At 39.4% G+C, this 25,021-nt stretch overlaps 5 protein-coding genes and 1 long non-coding RNA gene across 7 annotated transcripts; all 6 read right to left on the bottom strand.

Annotated features, from left to right (window-relative positions):
* Positions 1-1,305: 1,305 nt before the first annotated feature.
* Positions 1,306-3,575, bottom strand: LOC115370473 (uncharacterized lipoprotein SSP0535-like). The gene is made up of 4 exons (XM_030067500.1): positions 3,511-3,575; positions 3,023-3,135; positions 2,575-2,658; positions 1,306-1,853 (listed from the first exon to the last, which is right to left on the bottom strand). The coding sequence occupies exons 1-4, from the start codon at positions 3,530-3,532 to the stop codon at positions 1,827-1,829; spliced, it is 246 nt and encodes an 81-aa protein (XP_029923360.1). The 5' UTR covers positions 3,533-3,575; the 3' UTR covers positions 1,306-1,826.
* Positions 3,576-4,854: 1,279 nt separating this feature from the next.
* On the bottom strand, positions 4,855-7,430 carry LOC115369643 (protein PXR1-like). 2 transcript variants are annotated; one of them, XR_003929185.1, is made up of 5 exons: positions 7,237-7,430; positions 6,729-6,811; positions 6,058-6,258; positions 5,696-5,791; positions 4,855-5,165 (listed from the first exon to the last, which is right to left on the bottom strand). XR_003929185.1 is itself a non-coding variant. In XM_030066293.1 (4 exons), exons 1-4 carry the CDS (start codon positions 7,244-7,246, stop codon positions 5,148-5,150), a joined length of 312 nt encoding a protein of 103 aa, XP_029922153.1. In that variant the 5' UTR covers positions 7,247-7,425; the 3' UTR covers positions 4,855-5,147. The 2 variants fall into 2 exon arrangements, 1 of the variants encoding a protein (XP_029922153.1); XM_030066293.1 differs by lacking the exon at positions 5,696-5,791 and having other exon boundaries at positions 7,237-7,425.
* Positions 7,431-7,928: 498 nt separating this feature from the next.
* On the bottom strand, positions 7,929-10,087 carry LOC115369642 (protein FAM133-like). Its single transcript, XM_030066291.1, has 4 exons — positions 9,938-10,087; positions 9,424-9,518; positions 9,015-9,209; positions 7,929-8,093 (listed from the first exon to the last, which is right to left on the bottom strand). Exons 1-4 carry the CDS (start codon positions 9,957-9,959, stop codon positions 8,073-8,075), a joined length of 333 nt encoding a protein of 110 aa, XP_029922151.1. The 5' UTR covers positions 9,960-10,087; the 3' UTR covers positions 7,929-8,072.
* Positions 10,088-10,737: 650 nt separating this feature from the next.
* Positions 10,738-14,479, bottom strand: LOC115370520 (protein pxr-1-like). The gene is made up of 9 exons (XM_030067546.1): positions 14,459-14,479; positions 14,240-14,266; positions 14,037-14,105; positions 13,843-13,914; positions 12,312-12,407; positions 12,058-12,108; positions 11,904-11,960; positions 11,767-11,811; positions 10,738-11,464 (listed from the first exon to the last, which is right to left on the bottom strand). Exons 1-9 carry the CDS (start codon positions 14,477-14,479, stop codon positions 11,081-11,083), a joined length of 822 nt encoding a protein of 273 aa, XP_029923406.1. The 3' UTR covers positions 10,738-11,080.
* A 74-nt stretch (positions 14,480-14,553) lies between these two features.
* Positions 14,554-15,056, bottom strand: LOC115370507 (uncharacterized). Its single transcript, XR_003929251.1, has 3 exons — positions 14,998-15,056; positions 14,749-14,841; positions 14,554-14,612 (listed from the first exon to the last, which is right to left on the bottom strand). It is a non-coding gene; the product is annotated as an uncharacterized LOC115370507 (long non-coding RNA).
* A 26-nt stretch (positions 15,057-15,082) lies between these two features.
* LOC115370522 (uncharacterized G-patch domain protein DDB_G0278987-like) lies at positions 15,083-24,726 on the bottom strand. Its single transcript, XM_030067547.1, has 16 exons — positions 24,609-24,726; positions 23,704-23,858; positions 22,289-22,393; positions 21,554-21,661; positions 19,638-19,722; positions 19,220-19,272; positions 18,789-18,884; positions 18,059-18,172; positions 17,768-17,893; positions 17,456-17,551; positions 16,255-16,303; positions 16,051-16,115; positions 15,842-15,896; positions 15,647-15,765; positions 15,283-15,331; positions 15,083-15,108 (listed from the first exon to the last, which is right to left on the bottom strand). The coding sequence occupies exons 1-16, from the start codon at positions 24,628-24,630 to the stop codon at positions 15,083-15,085; spliced, it is 1,323 nt and encodes a 440-aa protein (XP_029923407.1). The 5' UTR covers positions 24,631-24,726.
* Between the last annotated feature and the right edge of the window lie 295 nt (positions 24,727-25,021).

A 25,021-nucleotide genomic window follows, 5' to 3' on the forward strand; every position in this document is an offset into this window, starting at 1 on the left:
AAGTCGTCCACCCTTCATCCTTTCTTTTCTGTCTCCTGCTCCCCTGGCTACAGGCGCTACTTCACAGGAATAGGCCTGTCACTCTCGACTGAGGTACAAATAAGATTATCAGTCGATGCCTGGGGGCACTTACATCCCCGTTTTCATTCATCTCTCGCTCCATCTCTCCTCCATTACTTTTCTCTCACACAGCTTCAATGTTGAAATGGTCATGAAACTATTGGATTCATGCAAATTATATAAGAGTACATTAGAGCACATCCATCACCTGGGGTCTGAGGTTGACGTTTGGTGCTATAGCTGGTGTTTTCTCAAGTTGTCATCCAAATGATCTGATGGTCTTTCACCCACAAATCCTCCATGAGAAGATTAGGCTCTCTTCCAGGTTTATCCAACATGATGATTGCTCCAACGTAGTATAATCAAGTGAAATAATTGCACAGGGATTTGCTTTGGTAATATTGATGCAAATATTTGAATATCTAAGATGGCAGCACTATATGCTGTCACAAATTGCATGGGGATAACACAACCTAAGATACAGCACAAAGATAAACCATGAACTATTAAAATGTGGGACACTTCTCGTATTTTTTGATCAGACTTATTCTCCTAGAAAACATTGTTTTACATAACCCACTCATTTCTCCCTTTGGAATTTCCTTAACGGTTAGATAAAATACATGTTTGAACATGATGGACGGCTTAAGTTGGGTTTCTTCAAGAGCCCCCAAAGATGCATGCTTGATTTATTATTGATTCCTTTCTGAAAACGCTCCATTTTTCTTTTTCCGTACTCCCATAAAAGATTCAAAAGACTTGAAGGAGATCCGTAATGCTAAATGTTGTAATTCTCTTCTCTTGGCTGGAGTTCACGACAGCTTCAATATTGATGGCAAAAAAGGAAACTGGAGGTTCCCACCCCAAACACCATCCCTTTTTTTTTTTCTTTTTTGTAAGTGCTGTATCATGCAGGTATACTTTGAGTTGTTCCAACTCCTGTTGAGAGACTTGGCTTTTTTCCACAATTCAGCTCAGATCAAGCCAGTGTGTCTGCTGCCGCCTACTGACAGGGCGACATCAGGTCAATTCGAGCGCCTTGCATGCACTCATCCTGAGCTCAAGACCATGGATGATTCATTTTGAAGTTCACAAATGACATATGCCACAAAACTGACGCCTACTCTGACAAAATGATTAAATTATGGAAGGACAGTACAGAGGAGACTGGTTGACATTGGTAACATTTATAGATCTAGTGCTTTGTGCTTTAGAAATGAGGAATAATGATCGATGAGACTGAGGTATTTTATTTATTTCATAAGTGCATGTATGACATTTTGGAGGAAAAACTCTTTTGCAGACACGGTCATCTGGTTACATCTGGTTTCTTGAAGCAACATGGATTTCAAAAATATGTTTTCCTGCAAAGTCCTCCACAAATTCTCAACCGAAAATTTCCACAGAATAATCATTCAAATTTCATTGGTCTTAACACTGCCATCTTCTGGCAGAGGAAAGCACTTGACAGAGGACGTGCTTGGTGGGCTATGTGTGTGTGTGTGTGTGTGTGTGTGTGTGTGTGTGTGCGTGCGCGTATGTGTTTGCGTGGGGTAGTGGTGTTGTGGTGTTGTGTAATCCACCCTATTGTTGGGGGATTTAATTCAAGGAATTAAGCATTTTGTTTACACAAGACTGGTAACTATGAGCACTAATATTTCTATCACACCGGAAACGATTAACATACACACACACCCTCACCCCCTCACACACACACACACACACTTTTACATAGACAAGAAAAGACAAGACAAAGCATCAGTCATTCACTTCTTCTCTTGCCTCTTCTTTCTCTGAAATGACAAAAGAAAGATACTGTTGGTCTGGAGTATAGTGACTTCTGGCTGCAACATGAACAACACACACCAACATGACTTTGTGTTGTGTGTGTATGTTCATTTCCAGGGAGGGGATCAATTAAACAATAGCTCTGTAATGGCTCTCCTATCTGTCCCGTGTCTTTCCATTTTGTTACAGTCATTTCAATGGAAACATCATTATTCCTACAAGAGTGACCAACACACTCCATCTTCACTGAGTAAAACTGCAATGAAGGGGAAGGAATTCAGTGCAAGAGCAAAGGTGAAAACTTAATATGAGATTAGTGATGGGTATAATATGAAAAGGACTGTAGTGTGTATGCTCTAAACTGCAGAAATCCCCAACAGAGCTGGGTGGGGTGAGAACTCCACCCTCTCAACAAAACTGAGACAACCACATATGTAGCAGACAACCTACAATCCACTGATCTGTGTGATATCCTCTGAGGCTGGTATGACCAGAATGTTGCCTGTTCTGCTGCATTTTATTGACGACAATGTCTGCACATACTGCAGCTCTGTATTTGCAATGAGTTACCTCAAGTACTTTTACATATCAAATGTCAAAGTATAAGAGTGAGAATGTTGGTCATCCATATTCTAACAAAACCAATACAACACAGCAGATCATCTGGCAAAAGTTCAACAGGCAAAGTCAAAGATTTCTTCTGATTAGCTGCCACAGTCGGCCTACCTCTTCATCACTGGACGAAGATGATGATGAGGATGTGGAGGTGTCCGACTCATTTCCATCTTTGCCCTTGTCGTCTTTGCCATCCTTTGACACAATGACAACATAAAGATTGAACTGTGCCGCAGTGTGTTTCAGTCATCAGAATGAATCAAGCTATGAATACCATGCCGACTGAAATACACAGATCTTTTGCTTCTGAAAATGCTGGCAGTCAGCTGGCAGTTTAATATTTGAAATTCATCCCTGGTGCTTTTAGCCAAAGATTGCACATTAAATGGACATCCTGACAAGTTCTGCTTCGGCACTCGTCTACCAGTCAACATGAGCTGCTTGGCCTTGCTGTGGAGAAGGGGCTATCCTCCAAAACAACAGAAAACCTGTTAGATTTCTCCTTGTTTGTTATTATTCCTAAGTTGGCATCTTGTCAGAGTTGACCCAAAATTCTTACCTTGTCCTTCTCCCAAAATTTCCAAGAGCTCCCTTCACCGTCTGAGCCATCCTTATCCTTATCTTTATCTTTATTCTTATCCTTATCCTTGTCCTCCTTCTTATCCTTATCATCTGCAGCAACACAGAGAAGGAACACAGGCAGCATGCATGACAACAAAGCAAGATTTACAAAAAGAATGGAGAACAAGTATTACAAGTCTAATTTTTTTATATTAAATATTCCTGGGATATTTTCACTCAGTCAGTTTTTGGTGTGAGCAATAGACTGCATATGGGCATTATCATTACATACATGTGGTATCTTTGTTTGTTTGTTTTTCCTTCACACACTCAATAAACGTGGTCTGATGCAAGCCATTCTGCTTCAGTTCACATTTGACATACTGTCATGATATATTGGCTACAGAGGGCTATCAATCCACAAATTAGATTAGTATGTATCAATGCAAACAAAGAGAAAAAATATTTTTGTTAAATTGAGCCTACCTGACCTCCACCTTGAAAACATTGTCACTCCAGTTGTTGCCCCCGTCCAAACAGTGTGCAAGTGACAATTCTAATTGACAGGCAGCTTTATACACACATGGGGAAACTGGACAGACCACTCCTTATCACGCCCTTCAACTTCAAATCCCTGTGTGCCTTCAGGTGCTTCCACTCCAGCAAGGCATGCTGCTCAGCAGTTTAGTGGAGGTGATACCCCGCAGGTTATACCCACCTCTTTCTCAGGCCATTCACAGCATACCAAACTGAAAGCTGCTGAAACATATAGGTGTGCGTAAAATAAAACTAAATTCCTCTTTCTTGGTGTTTTTCACTTCTAGATGAGTTTAAAGACTGGGGAGAAAGAGGAGAGCCAATTGGATCCTGTCATTTCCCTTCACATAGAGCTTAACCTCACATTGAATGAATCTGAATAGTAAGAGCAACAACAATAATAAAGACTATGAAACACTCCATTGATCATCTTTTAACAGGAGAAATAAAGCACATTTTTTCTTTCTTACACTGGTTTCCCTTCTTTTTAGTCTTCATCATTTTCTTATAATCATCACTGCTGGAGGAATTTGAATCCTTGATGAATGTGAAAGTTGTGATTGTCAAGTCCTTGAGCCTTTTGGTCAATTTGGACATAACGTCAACATCACTTCAACTTTCACTACACTGTAATGGCTGTATTTGAATTCTCTTTCCTCATACATTTACTGACAACTACAAAATGTTTTTGACTCTGTCACAATATTTGTAAAACATTTGCCTAGGCTGAGGCAGCCTGCTGTTCAGAAAACACTGCAGACAATTTGGTGATGATCTTAACACTAGAATATGTATGATGTCGATTCAAAAAGCTCAATATACTGTTTGGGGGTATCAAAAGACCAAAGCATTCTTGATAACTACATATTTTCTGTGTCCTGATCACCTTCTTCTTTTGCTTCAACATCTTCTTTTCCTTGTCTTTCTCCATCCCTCCTTCTCCCTCTTCATCACTCAGGTGTCCCTCCTCTGCTACCTCAGCTGCACAACAAACAGCATCACAACACCTACACCTGCCAGTGAATTTAGTGTGTGCTGTCTGCTTTTGTTTTTTGCTCTTTCTTAGCACTTTAAGAAATAAATAAATTATGACACTGAGGGTTTTATTTTGTAGGTGACAGGCACATATGTGACATTTTGGAAATTATCTCTTTACATGTACAGACATTGTCGTCTGTGCATGTTTAATGATGCATTCAACCATTTTAACCAGACATCTACATGTCAAAAATCTGAATTCCCATTTTAGTTACAGGTTGCAACATTGTGTTTTTCTGAAAGAAACCACCAAAGAATTGTTGAAATTTTATTGAAATGATTGAAATTTTATACTGAAAATGCTGCCACCTTCTGGCAAAACTGAAATCACTGACAGGACACAGGAAAAAAAACAAAAAACAGTTTACTGTCAGGACATTGACTCCTTGGAAATAGCCATTTTGTTCACAAAAAACAACTACTGTTTCCATGAGACTACACACACACACACACACACACACACACACACACACACACACACACACACACACACACACTTTTCAATAGACAACATCATGTGAGATGCACAGAGAAGTCCAGTGAAGCAATCACTCCTTCTTCTTCTCCTGAAATGACAGAAGAATGAAGGTGTTACTGCAGAATGTACACATGATGGATTAAAGACTAGCTTCAACACCACAGACTCTGTCTCTAATTTGAGTGCTTGCAGCAAAATGACTTTCATTCTTGTGTTACACAGATTTGTTCTATGGAGCCTTGTCAGGCTTGAACAGGCTGAACAGTCTGTGTGAAGAAAGAGGGGGAGAGAGAGAGAGAGAGAGAGAGAGAGAGAGAGAGAGAGAGAGAGAGAGAGAGAGATTCCAGGAACAACACTTCTTTAATGACTCTCCTATCTGACCTGTTTCTCTCCCCCGCCTTTGGCTGGGTTCCCTCCACTTTGTTACATTCATTTGCATAGAAACGCTATTTTTCCTACAAGACTGACCAACCACACAATGTTGCTTCATCTTCATCACATAAAACTGCAATGAAGGGAAAGGAATTCACTGCAAGAGCAAAGGTGAAAATAATTAAAATAAGCTTGGCTGCAGGTGAACATGAACAGGACTATGCAGCGTATGAGCTTTAAACTGACCTGGGTGGGGCGTGGACTCCAAGCAAAACTGAGGCGGCTGGCACAACCAGTTCTGTGACAGACTCACACCTACAGTCCACTGACCTGGTTGGTAACCTGGGTGTGACCAGATTGTTACCTGTTGTGCTGCTTTTCACTGACAACAGACAGCTGCTGTATATATACTGCAGCTTTGTACTTACAGTGGAGATAATCTGTGGTGTGCCACAAGCACTTTCACATGGCAAGCATCAAATTGTAAGAGTGAGAATGTGGGTCATCCTCATTCTGACAAAACCAATACAACACAGCAGATCATCTGACAAAAGTTAAAACAGGCAAAGTCAAAGATTTCTCCTGATTAGCTGCCGAAGTCGGCCTACCTCCTCATCACTGCTGGAGGATGAAGATGAAGATGAAGAGGATGAGGAGCTGTCCGACTCATTTCCGTCTTTCTGTTCTTTGTCTTTCTTATCTTTCTTCTCCTTCTTTTCCTTCTTCTTGTGCTCTTTTTTGGAGCCGTCTGACCCGTCCTTGCTGTCTTTCTTGTCTTTCTTCTCTTCACATTTTTCTTTGCAGTCGCCCTGAAAAAGAGAAATGATGCTTTCTTGAAGAGAAACCAGATCATTGCCTCAGTATGGTTAGATATAAGGATTTTGCCGGCTAAAATGTGCCTTCATCATTGTAAGTATATATATTCAAATTAGGAATACTGTGTTGAATGTAATTCTGTTTTTTTTTTTTTTTTTTTGCCTCAAATGGCCTGAATGATATTAAAAAATATATATATTGTATTTCGTTTCTGATAAATATTGCAATTGCAATATGGTTCTCTATTTCAGTGGGAATGATCATTTTTGCAGTATAATTTTCATTGAAAAAAACTATTAAAATCACGATTTGTTTTATTGACGACAATGACTGGTCACACATTTTACTTTTATCAAATGCTGCAGGTCCTGCCATGTGGATACTGCACATGGTCATATTGCGATTTTAGTAATATTCAGGTAAATTGCTCAGTCCTTGAAAACAACAACAAAAAAGCTCTTACTTTGTCCTTGTCCTTACTCCATGGGAAGGAAAACCTCTGATCCTGACCAGAGGCGTCCACCTTCTTCACCTCGTCACCTTTACCTATAGAGCACCAAGACAGAGCTTACAGTGTTTTTCCTGTTGTAGTTACAATACAAGGAAAATGAGAGTTACTTTAAAAATGAGGTTAAGCAATAAGTCGTCGCTGATTGTAACTAAAACAGGAAAAACATAGGCTACATGACAATTTAAATGGCTGTAGGCTACTACAGCATATTTCCTGGTACGTTTGTAGAGTCAGCGAGCTGCTACAGCTGCATGGAGATTACAATTATGTACATGATACTGATACGGTTTTCTCACACACTCAGTAAAAACGATCGATTGCTGATCATTTAGCACCATGTTCCTTTTCCATTACACTTGACACAGTTTAGGCTATGGAGGCGGAAATATTGCCACACAAGTCAGCCAACATCTACAAACTAACTCTGTAACAAACAAACAAACAGTTGATTTGATCTTACCGTCGGCCATGTCCACTCCAGCTGGTACCAGTTCAACTATACTAACAATACTGGAAGGTTGCCTTAAAATTAACAAGAAAACTAAAGTGAACCGACCTCACCACACCCCACAGCCAGGTGCTTGTACCGCAGCAAGGCGTGCAGCATCATGTAAACACACGCTGCTTTCACGTGCTGTCGGAAATACCTGAATTATAATTAGATTCCAAGTCCTAAATACATCAAACCAAACGGTGGGACACAAAAAAAAAAAAAAAAAAAAAAAAAATGTCGGTGATATTCGACTATCGATGTTTATTTAGTGAGAGGACCGTGTGGAGTCCTTGTCAAAAACGGCACTAATGATTTAAAAGAACGTAACTACTGATATTAAACCTTCATTTGAAGGTGTGATATGCCATTCCTCATTCACTCTGCTGCAGCAGCACAAAATACTCTAGTTTTACAAGATACAATTGGCTATTATTTTGTCTTATAAAAGCATAAAGCTACTTTTTTGCAGGAGGGGACGTATTTTACTACTGTTTCCAAACAAAAGTACTTGAATGTCCAACAAGTTGTAGGCCACTTTTGGGTTTTCCACTTCATCTTCACAACTGAAAAAGGGAGCAAGAGACAGGAGACTTGTAGGGGAGGGAGGATTAAAAAAAAAAAACAGAAGGAAAAAGAAGAAAAAACTCTGGAATCGATTGTTTGTTGTCAGATTTACTTCAAGGAATCAGGCATGTTGTTTACAGAAGACTGGTTATATTTACATGAGGCCAGTCAGTGACACGATGCAATATACAAGATCATGTGAGACACAGAGGTGATAAGGCAGAAGAAGAGTCACTCGTTCACTTCTTCTTCTTCTTCCCCTGAAATGACAAAAGGAAGATAGTGTTACTGCAGAGTGGACATGTGATGGATTGAAAAACAGCTTCAGTATCAGAGCTCCTGTCTCTACTGTGCAGTGACTACTGGCAGCAACATAAATGACACACACCAAAATGTCATATTTTGTTTTGTTTTGTTTGTTGAACAGATACATAGCCACATCATGCTATGGGGCAGGTCTAACAGTGTGTGTGTGTGTGTGTGTGTGTGTGTGCATTCATTCATTTCCAGGGAGGGGCCACATTAGAAATCAGCTCTTTTATGACTCTTCTATCTGACTGGTTTATCTTCCCCACCTTTGGCTGGGTTACAGTTATCTGAAAGCTGCAAAGTTATTATTCATACATGAGTGACCAACACACAACACATGCTCCACCTTCACTGCATAAAACTGAAGGAATGCAGTGCAAGAGCAAAGGTAAGAGTATCACTGGTTGTGCAGGTAAACAGCAGACACACACACACACACACACACACACACACACACACACACACACACAAACACACAACCCCACACAGAGCTGGGTGGGGCATGAGATCCAATCAAAACAGAGGCTGCTGGCACAACCAGTTCTGTGACAGACACACACCTACAATCCACCGATCTGCTTGGTAACCTCTGAGGCTGGGTGTGACCAGTATGTTACCTGTTGTGCTGCATTTCACTGACTGTTAATCTGGGAGATTTGCAGACAGCTGCTGTATATATACTGCAGCTTTGTACTTACAGTGGAGATAATCTGTGGTTTGCCACAAGCACTTTCACATGTCAAGCATCAAATTGTGAGAATGTGGGTCATCCTCATTCTAACAAATCCAATACAACGCAGCAGATCATCTGACAAAAGTTAAAACCGGCAAAGTCAAAGATTTCTCCTGATTAGCTGCCAAAGTCGGCCTACCTCCTCATCACTGCTGGAGGATGAAGATGAAGATGAAGAGGATGAGGAGCTGTCCGACTCATGTCCATCTTTGTGTTCTTTGTGTTTCTTCTCCTTCTTCTCCTTCTTCTTCTTGTGCTCTTTGCTGGAGCACTTTGACCCGTCCTTGCTGTGACTCTTATCTTTCTTGTCTTTAGACTTTTCTTTGCAGCCGCTCTGAAATAAAACAGACAAATGAGGCTTTCTTGAAGAGAAACCAGATCATTGCCTCAGTGCTGGAGAGTGTCTATGTTTAAATAAGGAAATTTCTGTTGAATGTAACACATAGGTGATTTGCCTCAACAAATGGTCATTTAGCTTGAGAGGCTGAGGTTCGTTTTGAAATTATTTTGAAATTTTGAAATGTATGGTTTGGTAGTTTTAAGCTTACCTTGGACTTGTCCTTGTCCTTACCCCATGGGAAGGAAAGGTTTTGGTCCTGACCAGAGGCGTCCTTCTTCTTCATCTTGTCATCCTTACCTACCGCTGCACCAACACAAGGAAGCCATGTGGTATACAGATTTACAGTGGCAGAGTTATAATAAAAACTGAGAAATTAAAGTGACAGCTCCATTAAAAAGCTGGATAAGCCATTCTGTCTATGAAATGTCAATGAAAAGCATGATTCATGATCTCTGCCGCAGGTTCAATAGGCTTGCTATTCTTAATGGGAAGTTTTTCCTCAGTTTGTTACTGATGAGAACAATAGGCTCTGCGTCAACATTGTTATCATCTATGCGTGATATAGATATGCCTTGGGGTATATATTTTTTACACACTCGATGAATTTCCACTTATCACTTCTTGTACCTTTACACAGGGCTATCCGTACGGGCTATCCACAACAATTCGGCACCAGTGTAAATTATTAAAATAAAAATAAAACACAGTTACTCTGAGCGTACCCTCCGACAAGTCGAAATCCATGGTCACTCAAGCTGGCACTAGCTCTAATAATCCTCAAACAGCCGCACAGAGACAAGCCGAGTCACACAGAATCAGGAAGAGGAATGACCGCACCTGAATAACCGCTGCTGCCTTCAGGTACCCACCTACAGTCGTAAATGTTGCATTTCTGAGTTCAACAGGGCAGTAAATAGGCTAATATAACCACACCTGTAGTGGTGTGAGACAGTTCACATGACAACACGCATACAGTACCTGGCACATAAACTGGGGAGCAAAATCTACCTGTTCATCTGTCTATCTATAGAGAGAGAGAGATACATATTTACAGTTACATATACACAAACACAGGCATATATCTTTAGTTTTAATTGCCATCTGTTAGGCTATTGATTTTAGTTATGTTGTTGTTCACTCTGCTGCAGCACATATTAGTGTATTTTTTTATAAGATACAGCAATACCCAACAAACAGTTCAGCAAGGCCCTACCCTCTATCTTCTACTCCTCTGTACAGCACATGCAGATAAATCCTGCCCCGTGACATAACATTTTTGCAGAGATGTGTCATGGCGTCTAAATGGGACCAGTACTGCATTCCATGAGGTGCAGTAATTATGGTGTCAGCCTTTCCAAGCACTGTTGATGGCCTAACATTGTGCACTCTCACAGGGCCACAGGTGCTAATATTTGTATATGTTTACTCCACACTACGTGCTCGAAGTTAAGTCTTCCCTGTGTTCATCAAATGGATTGTACATTGTAATATTGACAACAACAATAGACACGTCACACAAAAGAAATAAATCATGTATTTTTATTTCCCAAAGCGAGCAGTTGAACTTCCCTTTGATTTGTTTGAGAATTGAAACATATTTCGGCCATAAATGCACTTTTTACCATATAAGTGATAACATCTTTTTATGCCGGAAGTCACTAGTAACTTCTGCTGTGGTTTTGCATGATAAGTTGACACATCTGTCTCACATGAAATCTTGTGTGATAGTGCTACTGGAGCATAGTTTTAGATTAAATCTTTTCCAACATCGTTTACATTACCAAGCACAGATAAACGTTCCCCCTGTAACACAAAAACACACGCAGCCTACTCTATCAGTAACAACAACACAGATCTATGGTGTCTCAGTGCTGGTAAGGCTTGTAGCCTCTAATGATGTCACTCGAGGTGAGGTGGGAGGTGGTGCGGCTCCCTCCCTCTCCCGGCCTCCTTGATGTCTCTAAGATGTCCACGGGGCTGAGCGGTCTGTGGATGGTGGTGCTCCTGGGACTGGAACTCAGAGAAGAGCTGGACGGGCCCAACAGAGACTCATAACGGGATGTCTTGTAGTCGGCCGAAGGACTCAGAGGCTCCGGCTTTGAGATGGGCTTAGAGGAGAGAAATATGGAAGAGACGACAGGGGTGGCACCAGGCTTGGAGCTTCTGCCACCAGCAGCTGAACTTTCTCCACCAACGGGGACTGAACCTCCCATCTTTGGCTTTCTGCTCTCCTCACCATGAGGGATATCCTGGAATACAGGAAATGGGCATAGTATCAAGATGGGAATGAGCTGGGAATCAATGCAATCCTTGGAATAGCGAGCCTTGTCCTTGCTTGTCAGGAAAAGTACAGTGATTCTAAAATAATAAAGGAGTTTTTGCTTTTTCCAGTTCAATTTTAAGTGAACCGACTGTCCATGAGGAGAGTTAACAAGTTTCGGAGATCTAAATCGCAGCTCCCTCAACTTGACAAAAGGAGTCAGCTAGGCCCCCAAAAATGAGTGTAAGCCTATAATATTTCAAGAAAAACTGACATTAAAATAAAACTCACTTTCTTTTTCTCCTTGTCATTTTCATTCCCTGAAGTGCTTGGAGTCTGGGAAGCAAGAGGAGAGCCATTAAGATCCTGTCATTTCCCCTCACATGGGGACATAACCTGATGATATTTCATTTTCTTGTCAAATTTACCTTTTTCTTCTGTTTGTTCTCCTTGTCGCTGCCACTGGACTTACCAGAATCTGAGTCCTGATCAAGGAAAAAAAAGAGTATGAAACACACCATCATTCATCTCTTGCCATGAAAAATACTATGCAGTGGTTTTCCTTCTTTCACACTGAGTTACCTTCTTCTTTTCCTTTTTCTTATCATCATCATTGCTAGAAGAATCTGAGTCCTAGATGGATGCGAACATGGTCATTGTTAAGTCCTTGTGGGTTTTACTCAATTTGGATGCAGCAAAATCTATGCAGCAGTATATATTTTATACTATATATACTGTAATATAACGTATAATAATTTGACAAATAATTAACATTTTTCTCCAAGTAGTGCCATTTTTGAGTCATTTCATCACATCCACACATAGCCCAACTTTACCTTTTTCTTGTCTTTCTTCTTCTTCTTCTTCTTCTTCTTGTCTTTCTTCTTTTTCTTCTCACCACCACTAGAAGAATCGGAGTCAGAGGAAGAATCCTGGATAGAAAGGAGAAAAGATGATAATGTGTGTCACAAACCACTAACATGAACAACACAAAGGTGAAACATCCTACTCTTGTGCCTTATAGCACAAAAATACAGTCTTACGATTACCATTGGTAATTAAGTTTTTTAAGTTTACTTGAAGACTCTTGATTATTTTGATCCCCATGGGGAAATTTGTTCTCGGCTTTTGACCCATCCTAACTACCAGGATGTAAGCAAACAGAGGGAGAGCTAAAATATGGTAAGAAATGCTTCCTCTTCATATCAGGGTACTTCCAGATCAAAATAGTAGAGTTTTTTTTTCCTTGTTAGCTTGTTAGTAGTGCAGAGCTCTGCGCTACTAACAAGTGGCTAAAAAGGTTGGACCAAAAATGAGCATCCTGGTTCCTGTTGATACAGATCCAAAAAAAAAAAAAAAAAAAAAAAAAAAAAAAAATCAAAAATTAAAATTCCTTCTCTATTAAAAACTGAGTCTTTTCGTCCAAGATGCCGACCGACATGCAAAACAGACAGCACCACAGCAGAGTGAGGTTTATTAACTCTTTGAATGTATAACCTGAAAAGTGGAAGAGTTTTTATTGGTCACTACTTTAACATTAAAAATGGCATTTTGTAATACGGAAACATGACCAGCAAGCTTCATGCTTCAGCAAAGCACATCTGATAATTATCCCATGCATGCTTTGCTGCATGTCTGTCAACAAATCCTGATGAAAACTGCCATAAGAAGACCAAGCGAGGTTTAGTCCCCAAGGCTGAAATACTGAGCGCACCAATCACTCCCAAAGCAAAAGCTGTTTATCATTTTGTTCATGTCACCAGTCAGGTCTTTGTGGATGTGCAAGAAAAGCAGGTTGTTAAGTCGTTTCTCTGTCATTGTAGATCAGACGCAGGTCAAACGGCGGAGACATGAGAAACTCTTAGCCGTGGCACTGGACATCAGCGCAGTGAGGTAGAGACACAGTAGCTTGTCTACCTCATTAAAAACACCAATTGCATCCAGAACATCAACACAGTGGTGACCCTGGTGACTTTTGTAGTTTTGAAAAACAGAGTTATGACCATGATACCTGGTTTAGACATTACCACTTTATTACCACAACACCTGAAAGTAGGGCAACAAAAAGTCTCGTTGTCGTTGACAGGATCAGCCTCCGAGCTTTCTGACTCCTTATCAATCACCGTTTCCAACCATTTTCCATTTTGTAAAAACATGTGTAAAGCCCAATGTAATAACTCTGGAAAAAAATCACCATTAGCTGGCCTTTGTAACTGTGACCCATCAGCTAAAAGGTAGATTGTCAATATGATTAGTAGATGAAACAACACTGCTACTGTTTCTTCTTCTTGTTCTTTAGTATTTTCTGAAGCATTTTCACAAACAGAGGGACAGTGGGTACAACACTGATCTCAAACTTCATCTCACCTTCTTCTTCTTCTTATCCTTCTTCTTTTTCTTTTTCTTATCTTTCTTCTTCTTGTCCTTTTTCTTCTTTTTCTAATGTAAGAAAACAGGCGATCAGGAAAAAACTGCAAAACCCATCAATGTCCCAGTTTCAGGTCATTTCAGGCTGCAGGCGATGAACATCTTGTGTGGTGTGCTATTTTGAGCCTCCTCACCTTGTCATCATCGCTATCAGAAGAGGATGAGGCAGAAGATGAAGAGCTATCATCAGAAGAGCTGGAATCCTAGAAAGCATATCAGCGAGTCAATAGCCAGTCGTAGATATTAAGAGAAAGGTCATACATTGTGGCACAAATGGTAAATGAACCCTTAACCCTGGATGTGGTTCAGGCAATTTCAGAGGGATATTCTCTCTCACCTTCTTCTTCTTCTTCTTCTTCTTCTTCTTCTTTTTCTTCTTCTTCTTCTTATCATCTTCACTATCAGAAGAGGATGAGGAGGAAGAGGAAGAAGAGCAGGAATCCTGTAAAAGGGAGAATTCAGAATAATATATTGTGAAAATAACATGTAACTAAGCTGTTCTTCTTCTTATTGTGACACTGAAGAAGAAAACACAGATGAGGCAGTTGCCACTCACAAGTCTCGCACAATTTGACATAAACTGTTTGGAATCATACCTCCTCCTTCTTCTTCTTCTTCTTCTTTTTCTTCTTCTTCTTTTTCTTCTTTTTCTTCTTGTCATCCTCACTATCAGAAGGAGATGAGGAGGAAGAGGAAGAAGAGCTGGAATCCTGTAAAAGAGAGAGAATTAAGAATACTATATGACTAAAACAACATGCAAATAAGCCATGAAAGCCATGAAGCCTTTGTGAAACTGAAGAAGAAAACACAGATAAGGCAGCTGCCATTCATACGTCTTGATCATACCTCCTTCTTCTTCTTCTTTTTTTTCTTCTTCTCCTTCTTCTTCTTCTTTTTCTTCTTGTCATCTTCACTATCAGATGAAGAAGAGCTGGAATCCTGTAGAAGAGGGAATTCAGAATAATATATGACTAAAACAACAAGCAACTATGCCACTGATTTTCTTTGTGTCCTTGTCATGAAACTGAAGATGAGACAGTTGCCATGAGACAAGTCTTGTACAATTTAACAGACACAAATTGTTTGGGCTCATACCTCGTCCTCATCCTTCTTCTTCTTCTTCTTCTTCTTTTTCTTCTTCTTCTTCTTCTTCTTTTTCTTCTTCTTGTCATCTTCACTATCAGAAGAGGAAGAGGAGCTGGAATCCTGCATCAAAAGCAACACAGAGGTGCAGTTATTATTGCAATTATAATCAAAGTAACCAAGCCGTTCAATAATAGCACAAGATGAGTACACGCACCTTATCCTTCTTCTTCACCTTCTTCTTCTTCTTCTTCTTTTTCTTTTTCTTCTTTTTCTTCTTTTCATCCTCATCTTCACTGTCTGAGGAGGAGCTATCAGAGGAGGAAGAGGAGGAGCTGGAAGAGCCCTATTGATTCAAACAAAAACAAACTCCACGTTAACATCCACAACCAAATTCTTGATCAATTTCAGACTAGAAACAGGGGACTGGAAAAAAAAGTAGAATGTTTAAAGTCTTTTTCACTATGATGATTTTTGCAAAACATTTGTCTAGACTGATCATAACATACCACACACAATTTGGTGATGAGCTTAAGACGATAATATGTATGATGTCAGTTCAGACAGCTCAATTCTGCACCAATAAACTGTTTTGGGGTTTTGGGGTTCCACAAAGACCAAAGCATTCTTCATAACTTCATATTTTCTGTGTCCTACTCACCTTCTTCTTTTTCTTCAACTTCTTCTTCTTTTCCTTGTCTTCCTCCATCCCTCCCTCTCCCTCATCATCGCTCAGGTGTCCCTCCTCTGTACCGTAGGGGTTCACCTCTACTCCCTCACCTGCACAACAGACAGTATTACAACAAGCCCCACACCAGTACCACAGCAAAGTGATGAGCCCAAGGAAATCACTTACCAGTGAATTCAGAGGCCAGTTTGCCATCTGCTTTTGCTTTTTTCTCTTTCTTATGCTGTCATGAAAAAGACAAAGAAATTATTGTGGTTGCACATGAACATGCATGAGTATGTGTGTGCATGAGTGTGTGTGTGTGTGTGTGGGTGTGTGTGTGTGTGTGTGTGTGTGTGTGTGTGTGTGCGCGCATGTGCATGTATGTATGTCTTTACCTTGTCATCATCTTCACCTTTGTTCTTCTTTTCTCCATCAGCACTTGGCCCAGCATTCTCGCCTCCTATGAAAAAGAGACAGAGTCCGGCGATATTGCAGCAACTGCATGAACTGGCTTGGCCGCTTAAGATTTCATTGTTGTCACTACCAATCACTGCTCTGCCTGATTTCAGCCACCACAAACAGAGAGAGAGAGCACTCACCAGCAGCTGACAGAGCAGCAGAGCTGAGTTGATCTTCCTCCTCTTCATCCTGTAGTCAGACACCAAACCACAGAGTCAGACACAAGCACACTGCACATACTGTAGCTCAATCAAGTTATTTTGTCTTGGATTCCCCTTGTAAATCTACACAAATACAGTACATACATACCCACATTCTGAGAGTGAGAGTTTAATATGTGAGTGTTGTTTGTGCCATATATTTTACAAAAAACATCTTTTCAAATGCTTTTTCAAGAGGTGTTTGTGTTTAATTAATATATTAGAGCAGTATAATCAGAGTGTAAGACTCAGTAACTTCATAAAACCCATTTTATAGACTTGCCTTTATGTGATGTTGTCTTCTAATTTTATTTATTTACTTAATATTGATTTTATTGTTTTAGTTGTAGTTATTAACTTATATATGCATTTGGGGGTATTTTTAATTGATTTCTACTGCCTTTTTTATGCCTTTTACCATCTTTATCTTTCAACAGCCTTTTTATTTTCTCTCTACTGTGTCTTGGATCTTTTGTTTTCCTGTTTAAACTTTATCTTGATTTTACCTTAATTTGGCATTGCTCTTGTTTGGCCTTTCTGTGCAGCTTTCTGTCATTATCTTGCTTTCTGAGTATTCTGCATTTGATGTATCGGCCAAAGCACTTACTAAACTCTATTTTAAAGGTGCTATACAAATAGTTTATTAGAATTTATTATTTATTTTACATAGTTTATTACTAGTAGTAGTCTAGGTAAAGACATCTGCATTGTGTCTGTAGTGAATACAGTTTCGCAGCAGATAAATTGCAATATGTGGTGATGTGGTGAGAGTAAGCTAAGACTTTCACTTAATTGCATGCTCTTACAGGCCCAGACTGGCACAATAGCTCTTACCTGTTTTCTCTCCTGTGTCAAAACTCTGAATCTTGCTTGTTATTCACTGCTAACTGAGCACTAGGTTCTCTAAAGAGCATTATGAAAAGTTTGTTTATCGCCATGAGTAGACTCATATTTGCTGTGTAACTTCAAGAAAAGAAAACCTGTGCTGTGCAAAAAAGGCAAAGCAGGATCTGACTCAGCAATCCCAGGAATGCCTTGTGATGTTCACATGGTGAGGAACCTTGCTTCTGACCTAAAAGCCTGCTTGCTTACTTAATTTAGATTCTTCAGGCTTTCTGAGAACAAACAAGGGGAAAGTTACCTTTTTCTTATCCTTCTTCTTCTTCTTTTTCTTGTCCTTTTTCTTCTTCTTCTTCTTCTTATCTTTGTCGCTGTCAGACCATGACGAGCTAGAGTCCTGTTTCAACAGAAAACCGTATTTTACTTTTCATTTCCATAAACAAAACATCTGTTGATCATTCATTCATCAATTTGAAATAATTTAACCAGCAACACAAGTCATACATTAATTACAATTATGGCAATAAAAATGTATGTATAGCTATTAGCTGCTCTTTTCCAATGTAACAAAATGCATTTGTTACAAGGTTTTAGCTCACAATGGTCTGCATACCTTCTTCTTCTTCTTCTTCTTCTTTGTCTTTTTCTTCTTCTTCTTCTTTTTCTTCTTGTCATCTTCGCTGTCTGAGGAGGATGATGATGAAGAGGACGAGCTATCTGAAGAAGAGGAGCTGGAGTCCTGACAGGGAAGAACAAATATCATTTTTTAACCATGCCAGCTTGCATCATTTCATTTCACTTGAAACTGAGGAAGAAAGGATAGATCAGACTGGCTGCCACCCACAAGTCCTGAACAAATGCCATTGTTTGGTGTGAAATAAAGGCAACATGTTTGGCATCACACCTTCTTCTTCTTCTTCTTCTTGGTCTTTTTCTTCTTCTTCTTTTTCTTCTTCTCATCCTCACTGTCTGAGCTGTCAGATGAGCTGTCAGATGAGGAGGAAGAGGAGCTGGACTCCTGGGACAGAAGCAACAGGTAGATAAACAACAGGCAGATCATTATATTAAGGGAGTGCAGTTCATATGAAGATGTTTCAGAGTCTTGTCACGGAGTCTTTTTCATGTATACTCATCCTTTAAAGTTTAATATTTCTATGTCAATAAGAGCTATACACCAAATGGGCAATATAGGAAAATATTAAATTTTCTCACAACACACATGTGCATCTAAATTATTCAGACAAAACTAGGCAACTGCACAGCTTTTCTAAACTTTTCAACACTGAACAGCAAGCATTATTTCACTGGAGTTGGAATATTTGCATAAAAGCGTATAGAAAATATAGGAGCTAATTAGGAAGCGTTTTAAGAGATTGTCTTTTCCATGTATTCTAGGAAGAGGGAGTAGAGAGAAACAGTCTCCTCATTTTCATTTCTTTCAGGGGATGGTTTTTTGAGTTATCAACAAAATGCACAGAGCCTGTCCGGTTTTGTGTGTGTACATATTGATCATGTCATTCAGCATGAGCGTAGTGGAGAAGGGACGACATGAGGTTTGTGCCCCAGGCTCCCATAGTCCTATGATCTGGGCTTAGCTTTGTATACGCTGTATACTGTGGGCATATTTGGCATACCTTCTTCTTCTTCTTTTTCTTTTTCTTCTTGTCCTTCTTCTTCTTCTTCTTTTTCTCTTTCTTCTTGTCATCATCACTGTCTGATGACTTGTGATCCTGAGGCAGATAGAAAGAAGAATGCAAGGAGAGCTCAGCTGGCAGTATTTAATCTTTTACACTGTATTTTAGTAATCATTATTATTATTATTATCACTACTAGTAGTAGTAGTAGTTGGTCATATAGTTGACACTCTTTCTTGAATAAACGAGTCAAACAAGCTTAAATTCTTAGATCATCAACTTGTCAACCAACAATATGGTTCAAAGAAAAAAACAAACAAACCGTTTTTCAATATTCTTTTCCTTTTACCCCATAATAGACTTATTTATCATAATTTCAAAAGTAACAGCTTGCTTAAAGGGAAGGGGCGACTGTTTTGACTGTCTCTCACCTTGGTCACCTTCATGCCTTCTTTAGATGTTGGTTCTATTTGGCCATTGGAACCTACAAACAAACATCATGTCTGCTTTAAATGAATGAACAAATAGCTTCATCACAATTTTGTATGGTGCTGTTTCATGTCAAATTATTCATGCCCCCTAAGGTCATTCTGTGAGTCTTTGTTAATATAACCAGGCATGTTTCAAGTTTCAGGACATGAGAAGAACTAATTTCGTGAGGTTTTTACACAAAAATGGTGATATATTAATGTAGAAATAAAATAAAATCACATATACTGTATCTATGAATGCAGCGAGCATTCAAACGCACCGACTTCATGAGATTTGAAATCAACACTCATCTTCAAACATAAAACAGATCCACATAACTCTGCCTAAATGCATCAGTGTGGAAATCTTTGCACTTACCAGCCTGAGATATAACAACGCTGTCCCAGACATACTCATTCCCCTCATACTTTTTCTGCACCTTCTTTTTCTTTTTCTTCTCATCCTGCATGAAAATGTTGAAGGGAATCTTTATAACATCAAACCAGGGCTGATGGCAATCAACAGCGAGATAATGAGATAAGAAACCAAAACTTATTGCAGCATTTTATAATCAATTTATCCATGTGTGTTTGTTAATAAGGCTTGTTTGGCATGGTAGTGTTTGTTTTTCAGCAACCTAGTCAACCACATACCTTCATTTAAAAGATATTTACTTCTTTGATAAAGATAAAGTGATCAGAAACAGGGCCAGGTACCACCTACAAGGTACATATCAAACATTTTTCTGTCTTCAATACATTTGAAAAACTAACATCCACACCCACTCTGGATATGCAGCCAGAACTAACACGCATGAAATGACATGCCTGGGCTGTATTGGAGAAGCGATGTGTATTGCATACAAGCTTGAATTTTTACTTTACATCCAAGCATGTGAGCATGCACACACCCACACATACATGCATACATACATAGATGCACCCAGATATACTAATGCTGCAGATTTGTGATATTAAATGAAGCCAAGTGGATCACAGCTTTGTGTTTTTAACCTGACTTCCTGTGACATAGTGTACTGTACACTTGGTCTTTGCAGGCACAACTTGTATGAGTTTGCACCTTGATGATTTACAAGCAGTCAGTCCTAAAAGATGTTTGAAGGGGAGTGGAGCAGTGGGTGGGGACGCATTTGTGGAATGCACCACTTCTTAAGTTTCTTTGACTTGCCTTCGCCTTAGTTATTCATCACAAGCTTGCAAGAGCTGAGCCTCTTCCTTTTCCTGAATCTCCTGCTTTTCCACCCACACCAAAAGCCAACAGGCTGGAAAAAGCACAGCACCTGTGCTGGCTGCTGACGATGTTTGGTGACATTTTGTTTTTTATCATTCAGATTAAATGGTATCATATCATTATGCAATTGCAGTTTTTTTGCATCTGAGAGTTATCCAACTAGACTAAGAAAAAGAGAAGCTAGTGAATGCTACTTTTGGGTGTGTTTGTGTGCTTTTTGGTTTGGAGTTATTGCAGCTCTTAAGCTGTTGACAAAGCAGCCTAGAGGAGGGACTGACGTGCTTATCCTCAAACTTGCCAAAGACTACAATGAATACTCAATTTTAGATTTCTAAATATAGCCAAATTGACAGAGATTCCAGATTTAATATTTACACTTCCGAGACTGTATTGTCAGCACTGACAAAATCAAATATCCTCACCTGAGGCAGTGACTACCAACCCCTTATGAGCTGCTGTGAAATTGTTGGTGCTTATGGCAAGGGATCTAATTTAGCATTGCTACAGGAAAGACTTCTCAAGGATTAAAACACAAACAGCTGATTGGTGGCAGAGATGGATACCAGTTGTGCACGGTAAACCAATCAGATTTACATTCTCTTTAAATGCTTCATTTGGGGATGTAGCTGCAACTGAAAAGACACGGACTTCCTGAGAGCTAAGCACATAACAAAAGCTCATCCAAGCACCAACTTCTATAAATATCACCAATGAAAAGAACAAGTCTTCCTCACTACGTTGTGCAACCGGCAGAGTGGTTACTAATGACAATATGCAAGTCAAGGCAAAGTGAAGATGTTCTGTGGTTTTGAAAACTGTGTGATAAGGATGAATGAGGTGTGATGTTACACCAAAGGAAGAATTACAGTGTACAACTCATTGCATGTGTTATTGTCAAAATGAACTAATGCATAGTAAAGGATAACTAATTTTTACTGTTACATTTACAGTAAGCCAGACTGTGCAGGGTTAGGGTTTTGAGTTCTCATGGTTGATGAACAATGTTAATATTAACAAACTCCCATCCCAAAACCACATCTTACCTCACTGTCGCTGTCTGAAGAACAGCTAGAGGAGGATGAGGAGGAGGAAGAAGAGGAGGAGGAGGAGGAGGAGGAGGAGGAGGAAGAGGATGAAGATGAGCTGGAACCCTGTAAAAGAGGTGGGGAAGTTATTGCTCCACTTTGTGTGAGTGACAAAGAAGCATATTTATACCCGCCTTTGTCGCTGAAAGTGATAAATCAGGAACTAAATGAATGAGTCAGTGCACAGCGGCAGTGCGGACCAATTTTTGATTGCGACAAGAGAGGTTCTGTATGGAGCACACGCAACATAAAAAGGAATCTATGACAGCCAACGTTTTATGACAAAGACAGACACATGCAATCTTTCCAAAAATACTGTGAGCCTGTTCATTTTTTTGATCCACATGTTCCAGAAACTGGTGCCGCTCCCTAGTTTACTGTATGAACTCATTTCTGGAACCCAACCCTCTAGGTGTCTGTCTTATAATCATAATTATAATTAAAACTACTGATGGTTTTGGAGTGACTATCTCTCAGTCTGTTTAGGCATGAGGAAAGATTTTCCTTTTCATGGTGGTTAGAATAACTAAAACCAAGCTCCAAAACAAGCCAGATTCTGTTTTTTGTCTTTTTTTTCCCATAAGCTACACTACAGTTTTTGTTTGCATTTGAGCACTCTGGAATGGGATTCTACCAGTTACAATGAATGTTGGTTAGCGAATAATGAGGATCTGCTTTTTTCAAGACACATACTTTCTTCTTTCTCTTCTTTAGTTTCTTCTTTTTCTTGTCCTTCTTTCCTGCATCCTCATCCTCACTGTCTGAGGAGGAGAGTGAGCTGTCAAGTGAGTACAGCTCCTGATGAAAGACAAAAAGAAAAAGATGTGATGATTTATGGTGACATTTAAAATCTTGTTAAAAAAAAAATCAGTGTATGCAATGTTTTGTCATAACCAGTTAGAGAGAGCAGTCTGGCTTAATCTCTACAACCCTGCCAATCACATTGGATGCTTCATCATTACAAATCCACCCTGTACGGCCGAGCTTTGTTGAAACCCACAGAACTTTATTGTAAATTCAAGTGGTGATCTCAGGGTTTCCAAAGATACTAAACATGTCCTGCTGAATTACAGGGAAATGTGTATAAAATGATGTACAAGACATTTAGATGTTTTCTATCTGATGTTATTCTGCAGCCATAAACCAATGCTGTCATCGGTCTAAATACTTCACTTACTTCTCAGTGTAAGCTTACAGGACAAGACTGAAAGGTTGAAACTAAAGGCTGAAGGCTAAAAAGTTCCCTGCAAGCATCACAAGAGCTCTTTCTTAACCCTATAAAGCCTGAACTATGAAAGAATTGGCAGGAAATTCATTTTTTTTTAAATTGAACCCTTTATTTAGTCCTATAACAAAATATATATAAAAAAAAGAAAAATCAAAAAATATGTTATTACACGACCTTTCTGGTGTATGATATATGATATGTACTTGAAGTGCCAACGGTATGGTCCAGGGTGAACAGGGGAAGTGTTCAAGGGTATACAACAGTTTTTTGGTCAAGTTTTGATTAAACTGAAAACAAAAAACGGAATTGAAAATGTGTATCATATATGATATGAATGGCTTTATAGGGTTAATGCTTTTAACCTCTTGAACTCTGATTTCCCTAAACTTCCCCTTAAGAAACATCAAGTTAGAAAAAAGCATTTTTTGTCCATATTGTATGACAATGTCAAATACAGACGGATGGCACATTAAAGGAAAACCAACATATAGTGTATTAGTAAGGTGCTGGACCACCATTAGACTCCAGAACAGCTTCAGTGTTCCTACCTTTTAGCAAAATGGTGCATCCTTTCTTACTTGATAGGATATGTAATATTATCAAACAACAGGTGATTATATTGTAAAAACAATAAATACCGAGTGGGGAACGGTCAAAAGATGACTAATAGCTTTACTAGTTAAAATACTAGTAAGACCTATCATTCTTCACTTTAATGCATAGAATTATTTAAGTGTCTTTTTACAGATGTTGGAGTGTATATTCATTTGAAACTTCTTACAAAGTAAAATAAGAGTCCTGAAAAAAAAAATATTGAACTGGATATATAGTGTTTGAATTTTTTTTTTTTTTTTTTTTTTTAAATGTCTCTGGTGCTCACCTGCCCATCTCCTGCTCCCAGCAAGTCTTTAGGCTCACTCTTTTTTCCATCTCCCTGGCTCAGCTCTGCAGGCTGCTCTGCCTCTGCTTGTGGCAAGGCAGTGCTAATGACCACCACTGGCCGGCCTCCACCTCCGGGATCTGCTCCACCTGGAGCTGCAGCACGTATTGCACAAGATCAGAGATGTTTCAGAGACGAGGACAGACACAATTAACTCACTTAGAGATAAGAATAATTTTTAAAAAATGAGCAGTCATTATGACTCTTTTCAAAGGATCTGCTGTTAAAGTTAATGGCCCATTTCTACCTTAATGACAGTCAGATATCAGTGAACATTGGTGTTTTAAGTATAGCTTCCCCAAGGATCCCCATCAGCATTGTTGCTTTAATAAAAAAGTATGATCGAGGGAAATGCTATGACTATACTTCCTTATTTTGCCACTTCCTGAAAGCGGGCAGTGGCCAGGTGAAACAATAAATAAATGAATAATAAATTAAGAAAATGCAGGAGGCAAAGCTCAAGTATATGATGTTGCAGGATGGATCAAATTGTGCACTGCTGCACAGTTTGACCCACAGGCTGAATCGCCCCTTTAGATCTCATCAAGGAATTGCTTAACTACTACAGTGCAGAGCAGGAATACGCCAAGCTGCCACACCCCTGACAGTTGACTAACTTGAAAAAAAAAAAAAAAAAGCTTATGGCTTTCTTGTTTGTGAACATATTAAAAAACTAAAAGCCTTTCTCAAAAATAAATAAATAAATAAAACATAAACTGCTTTCCTTTTCATTAGATACAAAACACACAAAATAAAACTGTTTTAAAAAATCATCAACATGTATAATGCATGATAATTATGGTGGACTGCTGACAGTGATTACAGCCAAAGTCAAGACACCAAACCTTTGGGTCGATTGAGCTCCATTCAGCTCCAGTCTGCTCCTCTGCCCAGGGATCCTGCTCTCATCTGACTCCCACACCAACCTGTGGAGCTGTGTGGCAAGGGTGTGGGGAAGCCCAGCTTTCAAAGTTTCATAGAAAGGGAGAGGGGACTGTGTTAATCTAGCCGTAAGACAATTTTAGACTTCCTCTTTCAAATTTCAAAATAAAAACCCTTATTAATGAGCATGACCTTTCACAGAGCAATTTCCCCTGTATATTTACAAGCAATGTACTTCATATTGCATTTAATCTGAAGACTGTAATTGAGTGCTGTCATACCACTTTTGTTGTTCTGTACACACTACCATTTACTTAAACTGTTAGGCTACTAAATGCCTTTTAAAATCACCAGTTATATCATCTTATTTTGAAAG

Source organism: Myripristis murdjan, chromosome 13, assembly GCF_902150065.1.
Source record: "Myripristis murdjan chromosome 13, fMyrMur1.1, whole genome shotgun sequence".
In the NCBI taxonomy this organism is placed as follows: domain Eukaryota; kingdom Metazoa; phylum Chordata; class Actinopteri; order Holocentriformes; family Holocentridae; genus Myripristis; species Myripristis murdjan.